A 23,308-nucleotide genomic window follows, 5' to 3' on the forward strand; every position below is an offset into this window, starting at 1 on the left:
TAAGACCATCTCAGCACCACCTCAAGACACAGGGCGAGATTCCCCTACTGTAAGGGCAACTGATCCTTCTGCCACTGGGCTTAGTGAAGTGAGGCCTTGCTTTTGGTCCTAATCTGGATTCCTTTAGTCTACACAGACAATTTAGAAAAAGAGGCATTGAGAGCTATAGATTCAATAAGCAGCAAAACAGTAACAGCAAGCTTGAACAGGTTCTAGGTTTCACTGTCTAAGACGTTTACTAATCTCTTTGTATTTCAAAAAGCAGGAATTCAAAATAATATAAATATCGATCCTAAGTTCAAACTTCTATTTTTTTTTCCTAGGTTTTAAGGCTGCTGTATTAAACTGCTTCCTTCAGAGTTACTGGGACTTCAGTGCTCATTAGTTATACAGCAGTTTGTTCACTGTTGTCATACAGATCTATAATTTGGCTGCCTAATGTGTCATACACATACTCACTACAAACACCATGTATGTAGAAGATTGTAAAGTGCAGGGTAGAAGAAGGGTTTAGTAAGCCTAGACTGGGAGTGCAGGATACAAATCTGGGTCCTTCACAGGAAGGGAGATGAAATCAAACTAAAACAGTCACAGAGAAGAGCTACTATGGCAACAGGAAGAACAGAAAGTTTACTTTATGGCAGGAGACAAAGAACTTGGCCTGTTGCACCTAGAAATACAAAAGCTGAAAGGGGATAGGAGTGCTGCCTGTAATACTTTAGAGGAACAAATCTCCGGGAGGGGAAAAACTGTTAACCTTAAGGCCAGCCTTGGCATAAGAACAAGGTGATTTAGACAGTCAAAGAATACATTTTATTGGATATCAGAATAAGGCTCCTAGTCATTTAGAGCAATTGGATTCTGTAACAGCTTTCCAAGAGGAGTAGTGGGGGCTGGAAATGCAACTGCTTTTCACATGCAGCATTAAAAATTTACAAAATGGGATTATATGATGCCTGTGACTGCAGGAAAAGGACTTGGTGATCTACTTAATCTGCCTGATGTAACTGGTTTGACTGCAGTATAAGTCTGGAGTTCTGTTTGAAAGAGAACTCTATCTATGTTTTGCTTTGCTTATCAGCCAGGAGATTGCACATATTAGGATGCATCTGTTCTGTCAGAACACAGAACTTGGGACAAGTGAACAAAAATCAGGATTAGCAAATCAGGATGATGGCACAAAAGAAGGCAGATACTGTTCTCTGCTCTGCAGCCATGCTAGAAGGTGACGGGCTCTGAAGGTTATGAAGGTTGGTTTTAAATCTGTGCCTATGTTGTGCACCCTGCTTTCATCAGTGTTTACTCATGCAAGAACCCCTTGTGACTGGAAAGGCATAGCTACTGGAGGATGCAAAAAAGTGAGAAAAAATGTCTCCCATACTTTGTGGGTTGTCAGGAAGTCAGTGGAGCATGAAGGAGGTGTGAGCACTCCTTGGGGTCCACACATTTTCTCAACAACCAGATGGTGTGATGGCTAAAGCAACATCTTACCATTACCACCATCTCTAATATAATTCTTTACATTGGAAAATACACCTGGAACAGTCTAATTTGAAGCAGAAGCTTTGTAAAGCCTTGGCAAGATGAATCCAAGTAGGTCCATCTGAAGTCCCTCCTGTGCTCTGAGGATTGTAGACAAGGGCCTTTACACAAATTCAAGTGGGCATGTGTGAGCTGCCCCCATGTAGCTGCACATTTAGAGCAAAATGGTTACAAGAGAGAATATGCCCAGCACAGGATGTAGTTTATGATTTCAGGTTCACTTTCAGTGACAAGTAAGATCCATTTGATAAAGAGATCAGTACAGCAATGCTCATATCTTTTTTATTGCTATCTTCTTTACGGAAAAAATCCCAGCACTGGTATTCACAGGTCAGGGAAATTGGAAGATGTTTTCATCAACATCTTCAGCCCAGGAGTTGACCCAGATCTAGGCAATCTCAGGCCTTGGGTACTATTCATCTCAACTGTGTTTGACTCCTATCGCCGATGCAAGATATTTACCCCTTCTACCATCTCTCCATCACCTTGCAAGTCAGTTTCCACGTCTTCAAAATGTGGGTAATTACACTTCTTTTCTTTTACCCTTCATGTGACATGGCCATTTATTTATAAACTGTCTGGAATAAGGTCTGCCTGTCCATATGCCTACCACCAAATGCAACAGGGCTCCTCACTGGATGGATGTGGCCAATGGTCCTAAAAGAAATTGTCATTTCTTGTCATACTGCACTGTCTCCTGCTTCAAATTAAAGACATTCAGCAATATTCAACAATAGAACTAAAGGGCCCTCTCTTAAGACATATAGTGATATTCTTAACTACACCAGAAACATGCTTATAGGGTGGCCTGGATTGTTTGTCTCAGGTTTTAGGGAGTGAACAGATGTAACTATTTTCTATAATTTGGTTTGGTGCAGATGCTGAAATGGGGCATTCACAATAAAATATATGCAGTATATGTAATTTCAGCTGGATCCTCTGGTGTTTTAAAGTAAAAATGTGTACCTGCAAGCTGTTTTATGGTTTCTCAGTCATAATTATCTCTGTTACACAGACTGCTACAACTACAACTCTTTCCTCATGTGCAAGCTTTTTAACAGTGTCTTGACAATTCTGTGAATTTTGCAAGGCATGGTATTCTCCTTTTGCTTTGCTCAGAAGCCTGTTAAATTGTTTAATTTCTCTTTGCGGTAAATTTATGAAGTAATCAAATGAAAGAAGGTAGCAGCAGATAATCTATATGAGAAGCTCTTGCACAAGACTGAAAAAAGGATCAGTTTAAGAATCTCAAAGTATAGATAATTAACACATTAACAACTTGAGCTGCAAGTATCTTGTTTGACAATAGAAAAGAAGCATTCATCTACTGCAATTGCATTATTATATTATGACTGGAAGGAGCCTGGAAATGAAGGTTAAAATTCTTAACAGCTGCTGCCTGGTGCATGCACTTGAAAGAGTCTGTTCTGCTGCCTGTGGCATTTCTCAAGGGATGTGGGAGCTGATGAATGACAGAGATGCTAATGCTAAAGTACCAGATATTTATAACATCAATATCAAAGAGTAGCCTTTACTAGGTTCAACAATTAGGCTGAAGGTCCTCAAAATCCCTTGCTAATCACTACATCAGCTGACCTGACAGCCAGGGAGGCACAGGAAGGCAGATGTTCCCTTTGCCTTTTAGTATTCTGTACATACCATTAGGGTTCCACTGGTCTTCTCCTCCCAGCACAAACAAGAAGTTTTCCACTTCCACGACGCAGTGATGGGCACTGTTGTATGGCATAACTGCAAACAAAGCAAGAATTACTTGTCAGCTCAGGACACTGATTTTATCAAATATTTCCTCTTTACCATCTGTACGAAATAATATGAGAATGTCACCCCAGGCATGTATGAAAACTGACTTTAGCAGCAGACAAAGCCACTTATTAGTAAACTTACGCAATTCAATGTTGCAAATAATTAAGGAAAAAATCAGGAATTCTGGTCCCTCAGTGCCCCCTCACCTGCCCAAGTACCATACATGCTGATCTAAAAATAACTTGTAAAAGGGGGTGAAGTTGCATGATATTTCCCTGAAAATAAGCAGATGCTAGGAATCCTGGTATGCTGGAAAACATTAAAAAAACCTCAACCATGCTTTGTTCTGCTGGTAATGTTTCCACAAGAAGAGTCAGTATGTTCAGTAGCTTTCTATTACACAGCAATGAACAAGCTGCATTTCCATACAGTTTTAAGTTTTTAAATTAAGGTCCTGCTGATTTAATGCCTTTTACAAATGTATACGCTTAATTCCCTGTACAATGTCATTAGCAGCACGATCACACATCTTCTATTCATCTAATCAGGAAGCCCTTTGTTAACAAAGATCAAAACTGTGGCATTAGGTTTGCAACATCCCTTTTTTGGTGGGGGGAGGTATCATGATTACTATGGACCAGCTACAGATGCAAACATCTATTTCTTAATATTTACTTTTTCCACTGCAAATGGTAAAATGCAAAAAAAAGGATTACGTGTACATGGCACAGATATTACTGCAGTGTGCCATACCCACTTTAATGATATTATATGGAAAATGCAAACTTATACAGCATTATTACTATACCACATAGAGTAGTTTTGGCCCAGTGGCACCAGTAGGAAAAATGATGTCCTTGTTCAGCTCATCATATGGGCACCTTAAATCTAGGTGAGGACAAATGGGGAGGTGATGTGCATGTACAGGCAGGGAACTTATTGCTTGACACGGATCAACAGAGCACTTAGGAAACCAGTGCAGTGGGAAATCAATATGACTCAGGGCCAGCTCTTACTTTGTGCTCTTTTGCCAATGCCAAAAAAAAAAAAAAAAGAGAGGCAGCCTATCTCACACTTGGATTATTTTGGGTGATATATCTCTCATTTCATTTGTTTTATTATCTTTTATTTTTCTCAGAATGCAGTTGTGCAGTATAGCATATGCAAATAATAATAAGAAGAAATACGCACAGCTTTGCTATTTAGGACACATTTTCTTAAAGATCAAGTGGGCTCATTTAAGCTTCTTACTGAAGTTTTTGCCTAGGCAATGATGAATAAATAAGGTATGTTTTTAGTTTCTAGTGAAGGTCGAATATCTTTTTCATAGTCTGTGCTCTTACAAGTCATGTAAGTGAAGCAGTTCTTAAATTAGGCAGCCAGGTACAGTGAAAGTTCATTAATTAAGGTTATTTGTTACTGATTCAATTATATTAACTGGGAACTAATCTCACTGCAAAGATTTTATACTACCTAGAGATTCCTACAGTAGGATGAAAGAATGAAGTCCATTTTTGCTATCTTTTGAGACACCATATGATAATTATCTCACTCTTTAGTCTTAGAAATTTTCCTCTTTTAAAATCTTCTCTCTCAAAACCACAGAACTTTTCTTGATTTTGTGGATGCTTGTGGTAAATAAAGAATTTTGTCCCTCATGAGAAATTTGCTGCCTTTCTTAGACGTTTTTAGGGACCCTTCCTCTCAAGAAGAGACTCCCCAGGATCAGTCTGTAAGGGCTTCAAGTTTTAAGTAATACAGTGCTCTATTTTATGGTTTCCGATTAGGTCCAACCTGCTGGTTGCACCCTCAACCTCTTCTATTGGTCAGTCCGGAGAGCTCCAGCATTTATAGGAAAAACTGTCTGCAGGCAGCACACATGCATATTTTTTCCATTGTATTTTCACTTTTGCAAAAATTTGTGCTTATTTATCCACCATATTGACACAAACAGAATCAGCAGACGAAGAAATTCCGCTTTAAGCTTTTCTGCTGTTACCATGCATATAAGGTATGCAATAAGACTCCCATAATTATTATGATAATTAAACCTTGAAAACTAATGGCTTAATCCTGGCTCCTACTGAAATTGATGGCAACATTCCCAATGATATAGGATTGGGCCCAAACAACCCAAACTACCATCCATAACTCACAGGAAAGCTAAAAGGAGGCTTGCCTTAGAAAGAAGGGTAGTATTTGGCCTTCAGAAAGAAAGGTGACTGCAATAAAACACTGCAGACCTTTACTGTGACCTTTGTTTCTCTCAGAGCTTTAGGGAAAACTGTTCTTAGTCTCGTGAATCTACCCATGGGACTGAAGGGAGCTGGACAAAACCGGGAGAATGGAGCAGCACTGTGGACATCTAAGAGGGAAGGGACTCTTACTGAGAAATCAACCACCTCACATTCTCCTTGACCCTTCAGAACTGGCAGTTATACACAGAAATCAAAAGAACAATTTCCTTTTTTTAGTTATAAAATATCCCTTAAGAGCACAGAAAACTTGCACTAAAAACTATGATTCTTATGGACATACACCCAGATAGAACCTAACTTTCATAGACAACAGTCAAATTTACATGGCAGTGGGCATGCTAAATTCAGTATCTGGTAGTAGCAATCTTCTCAAACTCACTGGGCTTGCCAGGGTGTAACAGGAAGAATTTGGCCCATCACACAGTCTGGCCAAACTGCTGCTTTCATTAATTTTATATGAGTCTTTGTCTGCTGTTTGGCTTTAATAGTGTGAAAATCCCATCTTCTCATTTTTTTATCTCAACTCATTGGAACACCTGCCTGCCCCACAAAAAGGGTATTTGAAGAGAAGTTTGTACGCCACGCTCAAACACAGCCCTGCATGAGTTTTTAGCGTGTCAGTCAGTGAGTTAGAGGGAAAGGGTAAGGAGAAGCTAATCAGGATGAAATGAGATTAAAGGCTGTCTAATTTTACAGCAACTGTGATCCATCAGCCACTGTGAAAGTGACAGTGGAAATGAATGATGGAGACAGACAGGTGGGGCTGTACATTTCACTGATTTATCCTCAAATGCACTGGGCCTTATTTTATTGAGTGAACATGACCGCATTTATCATGACTGTCATCTAAACCCACTTCCCTCCATTTAAAAAGGTCACTTTACTAGGAGGGAGTAGGATAGAGGCACTTTCAAAACAGATTTAAAATTTAATAACACATGTTTATAAAACCCTGGGCAAAAATTCTTAACTTTATTAAAGACCGATTTAAAAAGAAGGTGAAAACACTGTTAAAAGGAGGAGAAGAAAAAAAAAAGCCATGGTCATCTGAGAAACATTCCAAGGTGAGAGGTGCCAGGGAAATATGTGAGAGAGACAGATATAGAGTAGTTGCAGTGGGCAGAAACCACCTCTCCTAAGTCCCTGCCCCTCACACACATTTCCCAAAGCTCAGGATGCCCATGCTTTCCTGCACCAAGAGCACAAACAAGTGCAAACAGCCCTGCTCAAGACAGCACTCCCTCCAGCCTCCTTCCCATGCACTGATGTATGATTGGTAGGAGACTCTTGGTAAGGTGGGAGGAAATTTCTCAGGTACAGATATGTAACATGCAAAGCTGTCTAGGTCAAAACCAAATGGAAGATTTATATTTGAGAAGGCAGTGTAGTCCAAGACTGCAGTGGTGTTTGCTAAGAAATACTTCACAAACATCAGTGACATTGTGCAGGAGGTGACACTCAGTTGTGCTTCAGATGCAGATGAGGAGGAAGACATAGCAGCACTGCATATTAGGATAGATATCCCAAGAAGAAATTCCTCATATATGCCAAAGCTCAGCTAATAAAAAGTACCAGACAGTGTTCTGGGACCTACTGTCAAAATCAGAGACTACAGGTTATAGCCAAATGCTCATGAAATTAAACACTCTCAACTATGGAGCCTGTGAGGTCAACCAGATGCAATGATGCTTCAAAGGCACCTCCATGATACACCTCATGCACCTAACAAGCAACGATGTGTGCTCTTTGTCTTACCCAGTTTTGCTTAGTTTCTGCCAATTATTGCACATTTAGGAAACAGCATCTGGTTGTTCTCCACAAATTAATCAAAGGGTCATCAGTTCCTCCTCCTCCTTACACTTTTCCCCATCTACTGTCGCTTCAAGACTAACTACCAGGGAAAAAGGGAAAACTAGAATAGCACTTCTCGAGACAGAAGGAGAATGAGCTCAGGTCCCAGGAGATCTGAAATCTGTGATACAGGCTATACTGATTCCCCTGCTCTGCTAAAAACTCCTTCCAGAAATTCTACTTGATTCCTCTACTCAAAAAAAAAAAAACCCAAAACCCAAACAAAAAAAAAAAAAAAAACAACCAAAAAACCCCCCAAAATCAAACCACAATAACAAAAAACCCCAACACCATAGATTTTTCACTGCCCTGAAGCAGTCAGCTGCTTGAGATACAGGAGGTACTGTAAGGAAAGCCAAGAAATCTCTTAATCTCTTCCTCAACTGCTGCACAGCTTGAGCATAGCCCCTTCAAGACTCAGTACACACCAAGAAGTCATGCTCAGCATCTCTAATGACCTGTGCAGATGACGCAAGAGAGTGTTTCCAGAACAAAGATGTCATTATAAGAGGACATATGGATTCAATAATGACCTTCCACAATATTAACAGCCTATCCTATTGACTACATAATATTCAACTACAGCTTCTTGAAAACTGGTTATTTCCACAGCTCTGAAGAGGGCAGTGCAATGAGAGATGTCTCTTTCCAGCACAGAAGGCACCCACAGACTCACTTTAGGAGACTGTGATTTGATCATGGCAGAGACACAATATTCATGCAGAGACACAATATTCATTTCATTACCAATGCTATCAGCAAAATGCTGGGCAGACCACAGCTGGTCCAATTATTTCCTGAGAACAAAATATCAGATACTGTTCACCTTTCTGTGTTTCATACATCATTTGCAGAAAGACTATGCATTTATTACAGAATGCTACTTGTTATTTCTCACCAAGGAGGTTATATAAATAAACACTACAATTCCTCTGTGAATTGTTCTCTTCAATTGTTTGTTATTTAATAACTGTGGGGAAAGACTGACCACAACAAGTATGAAATTCTAGCCTCAGTGAATGTGGTGGTAGTTTTGCACTGGCTTTAAAGGCATCAGATATTCATCCACTGCTATTTTCTGCTCAAAAGATAATGAAAGAAAGTTAAGAGAATGATCAACATAGATGGAAAATACCCCTGTTAATATTCTTGGCTGAACTGCATTGTCACCTCAAATTCACGGAAATACATGCAAAATGTTTTTTCTAGTAACATACCAATGCCAGCCTTGAGTCTGAGCTCAACTCATTGGGGGAAGGCTGGGACCACCCAACAGCAGTTACCATAAGCAGAAACTTTTATGATGAAGCACTGTGTCTCAAAGTCACCTTTGAGGGATTATAACTGATACAGCTCTGGCCCAGCTGCACCACTGAGAACATCATCAGCTCAGCTGGAAACCTCACCACCTCTTCCTTCCCATGCCAGCTTTGTGGCAACTTCATGCAAGCCATCACAAGCAGGATGGGTGCAGAGCTGCTGAGTTCATCTAGGATAGAGTCCATATTTCTCCTGAGGCTACAGGATAACATAAGCACCAAGAAAGAGTTATCTGAGCAGATCAAAGTCCATTCACAACACAGTGAATGATACTTCACGTCAATTACGGTATTTCTCATTGTAAAGATATTTCTTAACAATTTTTTTTTTTCACTCAACTGTCAAGAGTTATTCTTTTATACATTCAGCCAGGTTTTTTAACACCAGCCATGTTTTTCCAGAGGTCAGGGAGTTCCTTGGTTTAGTTGTTTTAGTGAGCTAAAATTTTCGTATGTGAGCATCTAAAATAAGACACTTAAATTCATGCTGACACAACAGATCAGGCAAACATAACATCAGGAATAGCTGGCATGCTCAGCTCCCTCCTGAGATAAATTGTTTAAAGTTACTTGGACACAAATTCTGAGTACAGTCCTGTCTGTTTCTGTAGGTGAAACTCATCCTATGTGGGAGAATGTTCTATTGGGTTTTCAGCAACATATACATTTGACTGCTTGCATGGACCAATTTTATCCATACATTTTCAAAGCTGCAAGCATCCATTTGGATTTCATTTGAATAAAGCTGTCTACTTGGATCAACAGTGTTTAAATAAGGTAGATAAATACTGCACTCCCACCTTAAAAACTGATATTCCTATATCAAAAACCTGACAAAATCTTCCCCATGAAGTGCACAGAAAACCTATGCACACCCTGCTGTGCTCTCCTGCTGCCTCCCCCATGGGAATGACTCTGTGCAGCTGAGCTGCTGATATAGGTCTCAGAAGCTCATATAAGTAAATACACCAAAAATCTTGGCACAACTTGGAGCAGAGGATGCAATGCATGGTCCTGCAGAAAGGTTCAAAGTGACAATTTTTCTTGTTTTATTACTCCCTGCTTACCCACCTACCTGCTGAAGGTTGCCCCTCACCATCCAGATGCCCCACGGATTTCCAGAGAGCATTTATCAAGGGACACTTGTCCACCACCATGAGTTATGCAATGCTACCTCAGTGATGGCTGCCCCCCAGTAGAATATCTTGTGTACCTACTCAGGCCTGGGTTTGCAGTCGCTGAAGTGGAGCCCAACATGTATTCCTGGGAAATGACATCTCGTCACATCATAACAGTCTCATGATGTGACATTTTGCACAACAAAAGCTTCTCATGGACGAAATGATGAGCAGTCCCTGATGGGAGAAAACCACTGCAGAGTTCCCAGAAAGCTCTGGAAAGAAATACTATTTTGTCCCAGCGGGGGCTTTCAGATTCTCCAAGATGTCAGCTCAAGGACATGCATTCCCTTCTCCAACAGTGCCACGGGGCAGAACACTGTAACCAGGAGTGGTGTGTTAATGCCCAACTGCTTGTGACCAGTTGTATTCATTTATGGCCCAATTTCTACCTGACCTTGAGATGCACACATTCTCCTTGAGATGCACGCATTCACATTGCCTCTGAAGGCAACCTTCCAAGCTCAGAACAATCACAGCCCTCTCTGTGTTTCCCTGGCTGGATCCTGTTGATGCTCCTTGGGGACCCATGTCTTTAAAGGCATTCATCACATGCAGCAATATCTTACTTGGCCCCTACCACCCCAAGTCTTCCACAATCTTCTCTCTCAGTCTCACTATTCTGCTCTCAGCTCTTGACTGACATATAATTTTAGAGTTATTTAGGGTTTTGTTTCTTCCCACTAACTCTCGAAGTCATCCCAGGGAAATAAAAATGTGATTTTCCATTTGGAAAACTCTACATGGAGGAAGGATATACCCGTATTTCACCCTATTAAAAAAGCAGTTTTGATACACCTAAGTTCATTCACAACAGATGAAATGGAATTCACTGCTAAAATTCACTGCTACATATTTTTCAAGTTTTCATTTTAAATACTTCAATATTTGCAAATGAAAGGTTTTTTTTACAAGAAAGTCCAGCCTATACCTAAAGCACTAGACCTAAAGCAGAAGATGGTGGAAGGAACTGTCCAATGCCTACCACCTGGAAAAAAATCTTCCTTTCCCAGAAGACATCTACTTCATATGGGTATCTGAAGAAAAGTCTAAAACTCCAACATGTCTAACTTCCAGCATGCCCAATCACAGCATGCAGAAGCAGGACTGTCCACATAGTAGCTAGACAAATACAAATACAGAAGGAAGCACAAGAGTTGAACCACATACGTTAAGAAACACCAAAGACTGCTTTCGCCAACAGAAACAAGGCAGAAATGTTTCTCCCCTAGACCTCTCTCCACAGTTGACCTCCTAAGGAAGGGAGAGACAGACCCACGGAAAATTTTCAAATTCAGGGCAAGAAATGACCTAGGCAGCAAAACCACACACTAAGGTAAAATTTGCACAGATTTACTTTGCAAATCTATACACAGAAGACAAAATCAGAATGTATAGCTGAAAAAAAAATCCGTTAATAGATGTGGACTAAATTTATGTTAATTTTCTTCTGCTTTGTATCAAAATGGTACTGTTTAATATTTTCATAAAAAAACAGTTTTGAAAAATGTATTGTGATGCCTACTCATAACAATCCCAAAACTCCACTCCATGTAAGTACTCATACCCCTGTGTTCTCAAAAATCTTTTGTGGATTTATAAAGCATCCAGTCAGGAAACAGACCGAAAACCATGCTTCTCAAAACTGAATACCAAGCTGAGTATCATAGCACAAGTGGCTGCTATTTAAATCAAGAGGTGTCAAAATTCATGGGCTGAACCACATTCACACAGAATCACAAATAATTCACAAATCACATACTACTGCATGGCTGTGGGCTGCTGACAAACAGGATGAAAGGTCATGTTAATTCAAATCACTGGCCATGCTGGCACTGCCAGATTCAACACAGACAGCAGACTAAAGTAAAGCTGTTGTGATTAATCCCTGAGACTTAAAATATACCTGTGTATTTTATAATATAATACTATATTTAATATAAATAACAAACAACTTGCATCTTTTGTTGAAGACATTTATTTTGCAAAGAGAATTGTTCAGGAAGGTGTAATTTTCAGTTAGTTAGGTGAAGGAAAAGCGAGGATTGAGACTCAGAGTCTGCATGAACTAAACTGGGACTTGTTGTGCTAGTAAACATGGCTTGGAACAGGTTCTGGTGGAGACTGAACTGAAGAGGGAATGAAACTGAAAAGGGCATGGATGGATCAGCACAGGTCAGAGGGGACACAGCAAAAGTACTGGGTCGGAAGGAAGAGACAGCAAAATCTGCAAACTCAGCAGCACATACTGATCCAGAACTCTGAGTCCTGCCATCTTCAAATTCCTCAGCTGTCAGCATATCTGGGTGGAACCCAGTCCTGTTTACACCCCCCAGGAGAACCTTCCTGAAGGTCCAGTGCCATGCACACCAGAGGTCTGTGGAAACTGCCACTGCAAAAAACACTTCAGCCTCTTCTTGTCTCATGATCCATCATTCTTTGTGATGGCCTGTGCACACATGAAGCCAAGAAATAAACAATTGAGAAAACACATTATTTTTTTAAGGTGCTTTGAATTTAACCCTGATCTGTTCCCCACTAGGCTTCCCTGCCAGGCCACACAAATTGGAGTGAGCAGGAGTGCAAGGCCACAAGAAGAAGTGAAGGACTGATGTATTAACAGCAGCACCAGTTTGGATCAGCTTGGAATGGTTGTGAAACTAGAACCTCAGCACATAATACCAAGCCATTGAAATGGGTTTAACCCAGGGTTGCTGTGGCCTTGTCCCTCTTACAGCCCAGGCAATCCAGAATCCCCCAGTGAGTCCTTTCAAAGCAAGAACCTGGCAGAAAAATGATCCTGAAAAGAAGAAAGTGTATTTTCATTTCAGTTTAAGCTGTTTGTTTTCTACAGCTACCCATTTCTCCTGTTCTGAGAACACTGATTATCTGTGCTTCATTTTCAGAGCCTGATTTGATGCCTGTGCCTGATACGCAGGAGCACTCTGTGCTCACTGCTGTGACAGAAGTAGGTGGGAGAGGCCGTCTGGAAAGCATGGTCTGAGGGGGTCTTAAAATAGGCACCCCAAAATAAAGGATACCTTTTACTTTAATCACATTGCACCTCTGTTCCTCATCTGCAAAATGGGAACAATGATAGACCATGCTCCTCACAAAGAGGATGGTACAAAAATACCAGAATGAATGTCCATGAAGCAGTTGGCCTCTGTTGTTCTGAAGTCTGTGAAGAAAACCTTGTGAAAAGATTCCATCTTCTGAAGAGTATTTCAGAAGCTTGTGACAGACAGGATCTACTTGCTGAACACCAGAGGAGAAACGCTGTGAGCAGAAATTCAGCACAGTCCCTTCTGTGCACCGATGTGTGACAAAGAATAGTGTGTGATATCATTGGAGATTTTATCTTAGTGCTTATGCAAACAGAGGCCGAATTAAGGTTGCAGAGGCAGCTTAATTCTCACATTTCTGAACTCCAGAGGGCTTAGTATCGCTGTCTGTCTAACACTCTTTCCGAGCTGGGTGCGAGTCCCTCGGTGTGTGCTTCAGCCCCGGTGTGACAGACACGAACACCTTCCTGCTGCTTCAGCATCTCCGCATCACCCAGGCAGGTGTCGCGGAGTCCGAGGCCTACGAAGCCCATGGCCGGAGTTGCAGGAGCCCTCCTCCTCCTCCTCTTCCTCCTGCTCCTGCTCTCCCTCCCTGAGCTGCCGCATTTCCCTCCCGCCGGCAGTGCGAGGCTAAGCCGCTAGATGGGGTGCGGTGTGCCCGGCTCCCCCCGCCCCGGGGAGAGGCGTTTCAGTCATCTTTTGGCTTCAGGTTCTGCAGCCAACCAAAAAACAAAAGAGGTGAAACGCAGCACAAAAAAAACGCATAGCCAGCTTCCTCCCAAGCAGTTCACTTCTGCTTGTTCCTCGTGTTCGGCGTGAAAGGGAAGAAATCAAACGGAGTAGGCGAACCCCCGGGAATGCTCGGTGCGTCGATGCTGGCGGATGCGGAGCCGCCGCCGCCTGCAATGGGCACGGCAGGTGCTCAGGCTTTGGCACGGGTATCAGTCATACCTGCTTTGCCTCGTCTTGTCTCAGCTCCTCGAACCCAGACTGCGCAAGGATCACTCAGCGATTTCCCTGGCAGTCCACACACATCTGCTTTTCTACTCCACGCGCCAGTCCCAGCGAAACACAGCAGGCACGCTTCCCGTCCCCACCAATACACCGCCAAATCTCTCTCCCTCTCGCTCTCAGTAATGATCTGGAAGCTGGGCAAAAACAACGTGCTCGCTTTTAGCAGAGAGCGTGCTTCCTCATTACAGGGGTAAGGAAGAGGAAAGAGGATGTGAGGAAACTGTGACACAAAAAAAACCTACAGAACTGAAGGAAAAAAATCCTTTCTAAAAGAGTCAGTCCTTTCCAATGGGAATATAGTGCTTTACTCAGTTAGTCCCCAAGTGAACTGCATAATGGTGGCCAGATTACAGCCCTCTTATCTTCCTGAAGAATGATCTTTTGGAGAAGGTGTGATGAAGCTGAAGCATGTCTAGTCCATCCAGGAAGGAGTGAAGGGACTTGTATTTACCTGCATTTCCACCACTGCTGAATTACTCCTTCTCTCACTCTTCCCCAACAGCTTACAAGAAGGATTGTCCCTCTGAAGGCACCATCCATCCCAATAACAATACTTATATTAAACCTCTATATAAAATACAACCAAACCCTCCTTCCCAACATCCAGCTTCTTCCAGCTTCCCACAAAAATACCAGCCCCCGAGATCCCCTGCACGGTACCCTCTCATGACCTGGCCCGGCCTTGGAAGCTCATACAGACTCCTTCTCCAGGGCCAAGAGAAGGAGAGCAAAAAGCCAGGATGATTTTGAAGTCAGTCTTTTCTTTGTATGGTACAAATGGGGAAAGTCCCCCCGCTCAGCAGAGGAAGACTGCCTGAGAGCAGCTGCTGGGGATGCTCCTAACACAGGGCAGCAGCACAGCCAGGGGTCTGAGAAACAACTGCTTACTTTGAAAATTTAAAAAGGTTTATTAAACCTTGACAAAAATACAAGACAAGGACTATATAAGGAAAAATTCACAGTGCTGGGAACTGCTTTTACAGGTAACCACACCCTCTGTTCTCCTCTTTACCCCAGCAATGGAACAACTTGAATTTTGCAGTCTGTCACAGACAATACTGCACAGACTGATTTCCCTGCAAGTGAAAAACTACCTTGAAAGAGCCATATGCAGGGGTATACCCAAGTGGCTGTGCAGCACTTGGATTTGGCAGGATTGCACTTGAGTTGTGAACTGGGAGAGGAGCACAGGCAGACAGATGTGTGCCTGCCCAACAGTGAGTCCTGTCACATACCCTGCAGGTGAAAACTCAATTTAACTTTCGTTCCCAATGAATTTGGACTTTCACAAAGAGAAGCAGATGTAAAAAATGTGGCAGAGAAAGAAACACAAAGGAAATAAAATAAGAAAGTGCATTTGAGCTGTTGTTTTTTTAATTCATTGCAAAAATGCTGATAAAATGTGCAGTGCATCACTCCTGGACATTAACGCAAAACGATCCTGCCTAAGGACTTTGCAGTCTTTATATAAATTAATAGACAGAATACAATCCCAAGTGCAGTGCATTTGATCATATATATTAATATGGAGACTGCTGATCCACATCTGGCTAAAATAAATGTGTTTTTACACAAATTAGGTTACCACTGATACAAACACTTTTGGCTCATACTACAGAGCACAAACAGATGATCAACACTATTGCTTTGGTGCAGCACTGTGCTTGAGGAAGTCACCACTTATCAGCTAGGCTGTGGTAATTGCTCCTAGCCTTTTACAATTAGAAGAAGCCACTAGCTTAAACTACCTTAAGCACTGATTACATTGTTTAAATGAGCACATTTTACCTTACATTTGTAACCACTTAGGAGCAGAGCACTAGCAGGCATTGTGGCTCAGAGACTGGATGCTACCTCGGGGAAAAGCAGATCGACTGGATCTCTTGCAACCCTTTGGCCACAACAGAATTAAACAAGATCCTGACTCAATAAACTTCCACAGGTGATAAGAACAGCAACCACCTGCAGAATGAGATGATGAAAGCAACCTACTCTTTGTGCCAGTGTACCCTATTTATACACTACTAAAACTCTGAAATTTTGCACTGACTGTACCCATCCCAAGAAGCAGCATGGAATATTTATTGCAGAGATAACTTTGTTAAAATTCTGTAGAGTCCTTAAAGTCATACTTTAGCCATTAAGTCTGAGATGACAGCTCCACATGATCAGCTGCATGTAAGCTTTCAAATGGTAACTCCTCTGATTTATTTTGTTTTCTGATATAAAGTACTTTTTGGTGTTCTGCAATACGTGGAACATCTGAACAACTGCAAAAACCTGTTTGGGACACGTGCTGAGATCCATTTCACTGGATCTTCACAAATAAATTCATTCCTATTGCAGCACCAGGGTGCATAAACATAGTTTTGATAAAAATGAATACTAAGCACGTTTACAAAATTTTTGCCTTCAAATCATATTACCATGAAGGCTTAGTTATTTGTTCTCTACTCTACAGCACAAGTGCTGATAACCCAAAACATTTTCAAAAATTACAAGCCACACCACTATATCCAAGACACTACATATGCTTGATGCCCCTTCAATTTACTTTCCTCAATTTGCTTTCAATTGTCTTTTAATTTTCAACCATGAGATCAAAACCTCCCATTTGAAAACAATCAGTTGAATCACACAGCTTTGTCTTAATATACTAAATGTGCAAGATCAGAGATAAAGTTGTTGGCAACACAGCTAATGTAACTCTGCAGCAAGTTCCCTGAAGTAATCAGAATTAGGTACTCAGTTACGCTTTATTTGGGCCCATGACAAAGGGCAGCATTATTGTTGTGCTCTCAGGGGACAGTCCCAGGGGAGAACTGTGAGTACCAAAATTGTTATGGTGTGGTGTAGTGATAACTGAACTAACTTCATGTTACTGACCCAGCCCCAACTGGTGTGCTCTCGAGTTCTCCTTTGTTTTAAAGGTCCCAGTTGGTCAAGGGCCTGAGTTCAGTAGGTGCTGTATCCACCAGTGACAGGAAAAAGTGCATTAAAAAGGCATCTATAAATTACCAAAAATGGGTAAATTGAATATTTCTTCCCAGTTTTTAGTATCTGTCTGTGGGTTGCTCTACTGGATAACCACAAATCATTTACAAGTGGAACAGACATTAAATTATTAATACGTTTCACGAATAGTTTTCACAGAGTGATATGAATTTGGTGCACACCATTCTCTTTGCTTACCTCTAGTAGCCCAGACTCTCCTTTTCCTGTGTGGGGTTTTTTTTTTTTTCCTGCTACACTTGCCTGACATTTTTGCACCAGTCTCTGGAGGCCACCCAAGAAGGATTCCAGCTCTGGTGTCTGCCCTCATTGTCCAACCCAACCAACCAAAACCAGTCACTCCTCAACCCTAGCTGCACCCTCTGCAGGGCTCCTGACACCCAAAACTGGTGTGTAATCATTCATTCCCCACTTTGGTGCTACTTTTTCAGCCTTGCTTTTGTGAAGAGGAAGAGGATTCCCATCCCTGGCTTTACACCCCTGGGCCACTCCAGCAGCCACAGAAGCCTAACCCTGCAGCACCCTGCAAAACCTCTGAACCTCAGGGGAAACACAGAGCCCTCAAGAACATTTTTGCATACTGCTAAAAGGTAATTAGGGACTTCAGAAGAAGAGGTAAAAAAACATGGTGTCAAGATGTAGCTTCATTCCCACTGAACAACACTGCTTTGTGCCACGTGAAGCCAGAACGCTTTTCCCTCCATTATTTTCTCAAATGACAATGAATTATTTTCCAATACTGAAAGTTTCAAATCAAAGCCCTGCAGTGACTGCAACTACTTCAGGTGGGCACCAATGCATTACCTGGGGGAGAACCCCTGTTCATGGCAGCCTTGCCTCTCTGAGGAAAAGCCAGGCTGCTAAAATAAAGCTGATGGAGTGAAGCCAAATCACGGCTTCAGGAAAACGGATGCTATGTCAGGGCTTTATTGACGTTGTAAATCTTTGCAGTTAAGAAAAATCAAATTTCTGAGTGCTGAAGTGATCATTTCTTGGAGCAGTGCTAGAGACAGCATGGGAGATGACAAAAAACAGGACAGTGGCTCCAATCTTGCTGGGTGAAATATGTCCTGGTGCAGAAAACCCCTAAAACATCCTGCACATTAACAGGACTTAAGCTGGAGGCTTGAGCATTGGATAAACCCTTACATGGGACATCTCTGCCCTGAACATGTCTCTCTTTCCTGGAGCTTAAGTTGATGGGAGCCAGTAAATGCCCAGCTGATTCCAGCAGTGGTGATTCTGCTGAATAAAACAAAGTTGAAGTGAGCTGGTGTGGACATCAGTGGTAATGCAGCTGGCAGACAAGGGCTGCAGGGGAACTAGCCAGAAGGCTGGGATTTGGACACCACAGATCATCCAGCTCTCTGCTACTGGCTGCCACGGTACTTCAAATAATTGCAGTCCTCTGGAGAGAGTCTATAGATAAACTCTGCCCTGTGTTAATGCACCATCATATAGAGCTGTTTATAGGCAGTACTTAGTAAAGTACTTAAGCATGTATTTAAACAGGCTGCTGAACATCAGCGTGATTAATACTTTGCTGAATTAGAGATATAATATGAATACATTTTTCTGCTGTTGCAGTTTTTCATTATATACACTTATAAACTGGACATAAGGATTTTCTTTCAGTTTTGCATCCAGCAAATGAGTTAATTTGGGAGTCAAATTCTGCCTTAGTTATGCCTGCACAATGCCTTTCATATGCATGAGGGCAGAAGACTTCTTTTTAATTGGACTTATTTTTTGTTAGTCTATAATCAAGAAAAAAACCAAATCTCGTTCTTTCTTTCTGATCCTGAAGCTCTTTGACATTCCTTTCATGTCACTTCAATCAGAAAAGTATCTTTTACATATGGTGTGTATGTTGGTTAAGGCCGTGCACATACAGCAGCTGCAATTCTTGACCAACAAGCAAGCAGCTGCTGCTGAGTACAGATTGGAGCCACACACTTTGTTATTCTGCATGTAAAACTGGGTGGGGGGGAGGGAGGAGAAGAGAAGAAACATGGCTCATACATCACTCATCATGGTAATTCTATTTAAATATATTTTAATGATTTCTAACAACATAATTTGCCAAGCCTCCCCACCTCAAAGTGGTGCAAGCACATTTCTCTCTCAATTTTTCCTTTGCTGCTTAGCCCAGGAGGAACATTTACCATCTTCTAGTAAGTTCTGGAGTCAAACCTTTTTTTCGATCCATATATATATATATATATATATATATATATATATATATGTGGATTGAAAAATATATAATATATATATAGAGAGAGAGTCTATAGATAAACTCTTTTACCATCTTCTAGTAAGTTTTGGAGTCAAATCTTTTTTTCAATCCATTTTCAATATACATACGTATATATATATATGTGTGTGTGTGTGTGTGTGTGAATGTGTTTTGTAAGAAATGTAAAAGATACTTATCTGATTGAAGTGAATTGACATGAAAGGAATGTCAAAGAGCTGCAGGATCAGAAAGAAAGAACCAGATTTGGTTTTTTTCTTGATTATAGACTAACAAATATATATATATATGTATATAATATATAGATATACATATACATATATATATACATATACGTATATGTATACGTACGTGTATATATATATTTAAAATAATCAGAACTGATATACATTCATTTCATCACTGCAGAACCATCACTTGCATTTACTTGCAGTTTCTGCTCACAAGGAAAGAAGCTTGATTTAATAGTTTGAGCCACAGCCATCTCAAGAGTTGAAGACTTCCCCCCCCCTCCAAATTAAAGCTAAATAGTGTGCATTAAATACATTATCTACTTGTAATAAAATGGGAATTTTTAAGATGATTCAGTCACAGATAATTTCTTGCTGCAAATGGCAGGCTTGCATCAGCCACTGGCCGCTCTGAGCGTTTGCTGAGCCCAGGGAACGCTCGGGTAGCTTACCCACTCCATGGAAAACAGATGTTTGCACTGTGGAAAAGATTACTATTCCCTTTTGTGGCCCTAAGGATCCTGGGTGGGATCTCTCATGCCAAACAGCTGGGCTGCTGGGTTGCTCACCCACCAGAGCCCTTACATGCAGGTTAGTCCAGGGCACTGCAGCAGGAAACCAGCCACCATTCCCTGCCAAAAACACAGCCCCATTTATTTCACACTCAGCCCCCAAGAAGCCATCAGAGCAATTCTCCAGAACAGCTCTGGAGGGGCTGAAAGGCACCCCTTTTTATCAGCCTGGGGTGATCTATTCACAAGCAGAGGCAGCACAGCTGTGGGGCTGCCTTTGTTGCTCTTGCCTGGCAAATACCAGAAGAGACCACTTGTCTAGACTGATGGGAAGGCATATGTTAAAGCAATTAATTAATTTGCCCTAAAAGATTGAGGCCAGGCCAGGATTTGTCCCTTTCCCAGTGTTCAGTCTGATTGCAAGCAATGGGACTTCCACCATTTCCCATGGGAGATTATTCCACAACCTAATAGATCTCAATGTCAGGAAGTTTTTTCCTGATATTCAGCCATAATTCATATCCATGAATTATGAGCTACTGTCGACATCACATCCATTGAGGCATTCCTAGAGCCTGCTTCATTTAAAATTATATGCTCTAGTTATGCAGGGTTTCTGTGTACTAGGGCAAAATGCTTTTTCTGCAGGTTAATTCATTACTATTCAATTTGTTAACACTTTTTTTCTCGGTGTGAACAGTCATTCTGCAGTTGCATACCCTGTATAGTAGCACAATCCCCATTTGGGAGCAGAATCACAATATATAAATATGACAAAACAACATACCAAAACCCATCCCTGTAAAGACATATTAGTCTGTTCCTCCAGATACTCCAGCATTCAGTTAAATCAAAGCAGTAGCTCATACAACACCTGGTATGAGACAGAAAGCTCAGAGAAAACCTTTCTCAAGTATGTAATAAATTTTATTTCTGTCTTAAAAAGGGGGAAGGTAGGGGAATGGGGGGAGGAAGTAGGGAAGGGGAAAATGATGGGAAGGGAAGGGAGAAAGGAACTTAAGCTGTGAGAAAATAGAGGAAAATTGAAAAGAGAATGACTTCCTATAAACAATGAGCCTGTACAACACCGTAAGAACATACAACAGCAAATAAAGTCAAGGATGCAAAATTTTCACTTCTTACCACTAAAGCACTTAGAAAAATGGAGAAAGCTAAGGCAGGCTTCAAAAATCTGTATTGCAAATAATTGTGTACACTTCTGAGAAGGAAACTGCCTTTTAATAACATTTGAGAGGAGAAAATTCATAAAATGTACCAATCTCTCAAAGAAATCAGAGGATTTCAATGAGAGTTTTTTATTGTTACATTTTACCCAGCTAGAAGAGTTCTGCCATCCTGTTTTCAACCCATTTTACATAAATGCTACATTAGCCACTGGAAAAGGGAATGCTTTTCAAAGTAAGAATCTAGAAACACATCTGAGTTCATTTTCATCTCCATACATGCCTAGCTCCCATTAATGCTACCTAAATCCCAGAGCAAGTAGGTAGAATAAACACACAAATTTTACCTGGAATTAACTAAAAACCAGAAAGCAATGTGTTTGCAAGGAGCACTGAATTTGCACAGTGGCATACAATTTTGTGTTAAAGTTATTCCAAATGGTTTATTTCTTAGAGACAGTGGCCATATACTATTGAGGGACCTACACAAACAGGTCTGCTGAGAACATTGTGGCGAGGTAGAAATGATGTGACTTTATTGAAATCTGTATCTAGCCAGGTGGGACACTTGCTTTGGACACAAGACATGACAAGGCAGCTCCCAGTTCCTTCTGGACCTGATGTTTCTACATAGCAGACAGACAGTGCCCATAGGCTGAGATGGACTCAAAATGTTGCAGAGCCTCTAGGGTGGCGCTAAGCCCACGTATCTACATTCTGTAGATCACCTGGTGAAGTCAAAGCAACTTGTCACTTGTAGCTAGACAGTTTCTGGTTTGCAGTTAGCCTTGCAAAGCTTGACAAAACTTTCTTTGGTGGAGCTGTGAAATACCCCTTGGGACATACATGAAGAATTCACAAGCTAAAAAACTGTGCTCTACCTGCGACCCTCTTTCACAAGAGATGTTGAGAAGAGAAGGGATGTTCTGATGTGACTATAGTTTTGCCAAAACATCTGAAATATTTTTGTTCATTTTGCCTTGGAACTAAGCAGTAGAAGTTGCTGCAAAATGGAACTGTCATCCTCAAGCCATCTGTAAAGATATGTAACTCACGTTGAAAGATGACTTGGAAAAAGGTAAGCTCTGTGATACAGGAGGAAGGCTTTGAGTCAAAGGTTCTGATGGCCTTGCAAGGATGTAACAAGGAGTGGCATCTCCAGGAGCCAGCACCTTTCTTTGTAAGATGTCCCCACAGCAGCCTGACATCAGCATCTGCTGTGAAAATGGCACCAACCATGGGGGAACTCACCTCTCTTACCCCTGCTGCCTTCTCACTCAGCTCTCCACTGCCTGAGTGCCTGCCTGAGGAAGGGGCACTCCTCAGTGTTTTGGAAGCGAGTTGTGCCCTGTTCTCTCATCCCCCTCAGGTTTTCAACCATAAAGGGTCCTGGCTGAGCACAGGCAGGGAACAGGACATTCAGGTAACACTTATGGACTCTCCCTGGAAGTAACTGTTTGCCAATGGCATTTTTGAGGATGAAGACGAGTAGGTATCTTCAGGCATCTTTGTATATGCAAGAGGAAATGAACAGCCTGGTTTCCACACAGGTGGGTGTTCACAAGTTCATAACAAAAGACAGAGAGCAGCCAAGAGAAGCTGAAAGGCTGTTGAGAGCTTTAGCACAAACAGACTGAATGCAGTGAAAAGAGTTGTTTCAAAGATACACCACAGCAAGATGTGTAGGCACTGGGAACACAGGAATAGAACACTATCCAGAATTTACAACACGCCACGTTTTTTACAAGTAAGGCACAGGGAATAGAAGAAACAATCAAGTAACACTTGTGTAAATGGAGAAGCTGACAACATTGTAATCAAAAACAAAAACGCGCTGAAAGAGGGCTGACATTTCTTGGAAGTTATCTCAAATGGCAGTGCAGAAGAAAATAATATTTAACACATCAATAAAGCAATCATTGTGAGAACCTGCTATGTTTTCAGCCGCTAGGTTTTACTCATTCTCAGACTTCTGCCTTGCTCTTAGACACGCAGGCGTGCGCCATTAATGGCACTTGCACAGCTGAACTCCCACGCATCATCCTCAGAACGGGAGCTGTGGTTAACCTCTGCTATGTCACATGTAGAAAAATACTCTTCACTGTATTTCTGTTCCTCACTTCTA

General features: G+C 41.5%; 1 protein-coding gene across 2 annotated transcripts in view; it reads right to left on the reverse strand.

The window, feature by feature from the left end:
* Nucleotides 1-23,308, reverse strand: part of KLHL14 (kelch like family member 14) — a 60,705-nt gene that overhangs the window by 14,012 nt on the left and 23,385 nt on the right. For both annotated transcript variants that reach the window (XM_054647196.2, XM_077185197.1), the window contains exon 4: nt 3,202-3,291. In XM_054647196.2, coding sequence (XP_054503171.1) covers nt 3,202-3,291 — 90 coding nt within the window. The remainder of the gene's footprint in view (nt 1-3,201; nt 3,292-23,308) is intronic.

This window comes from Agelaius phoeniceus, chromosome 1, assembly GCF_051311805.1.
Source record: "Agelaius phoeniceus isolate bAgePho1 chromosome 1, bAgePho1.hap1, whole genome shotgun sequence".
Lineage (NCBI taxonomy): Eukaryota > Metazoa > Chordata > Aves > Passeriformes > Icteridae > Agelaius > Agelaius phoeniceus.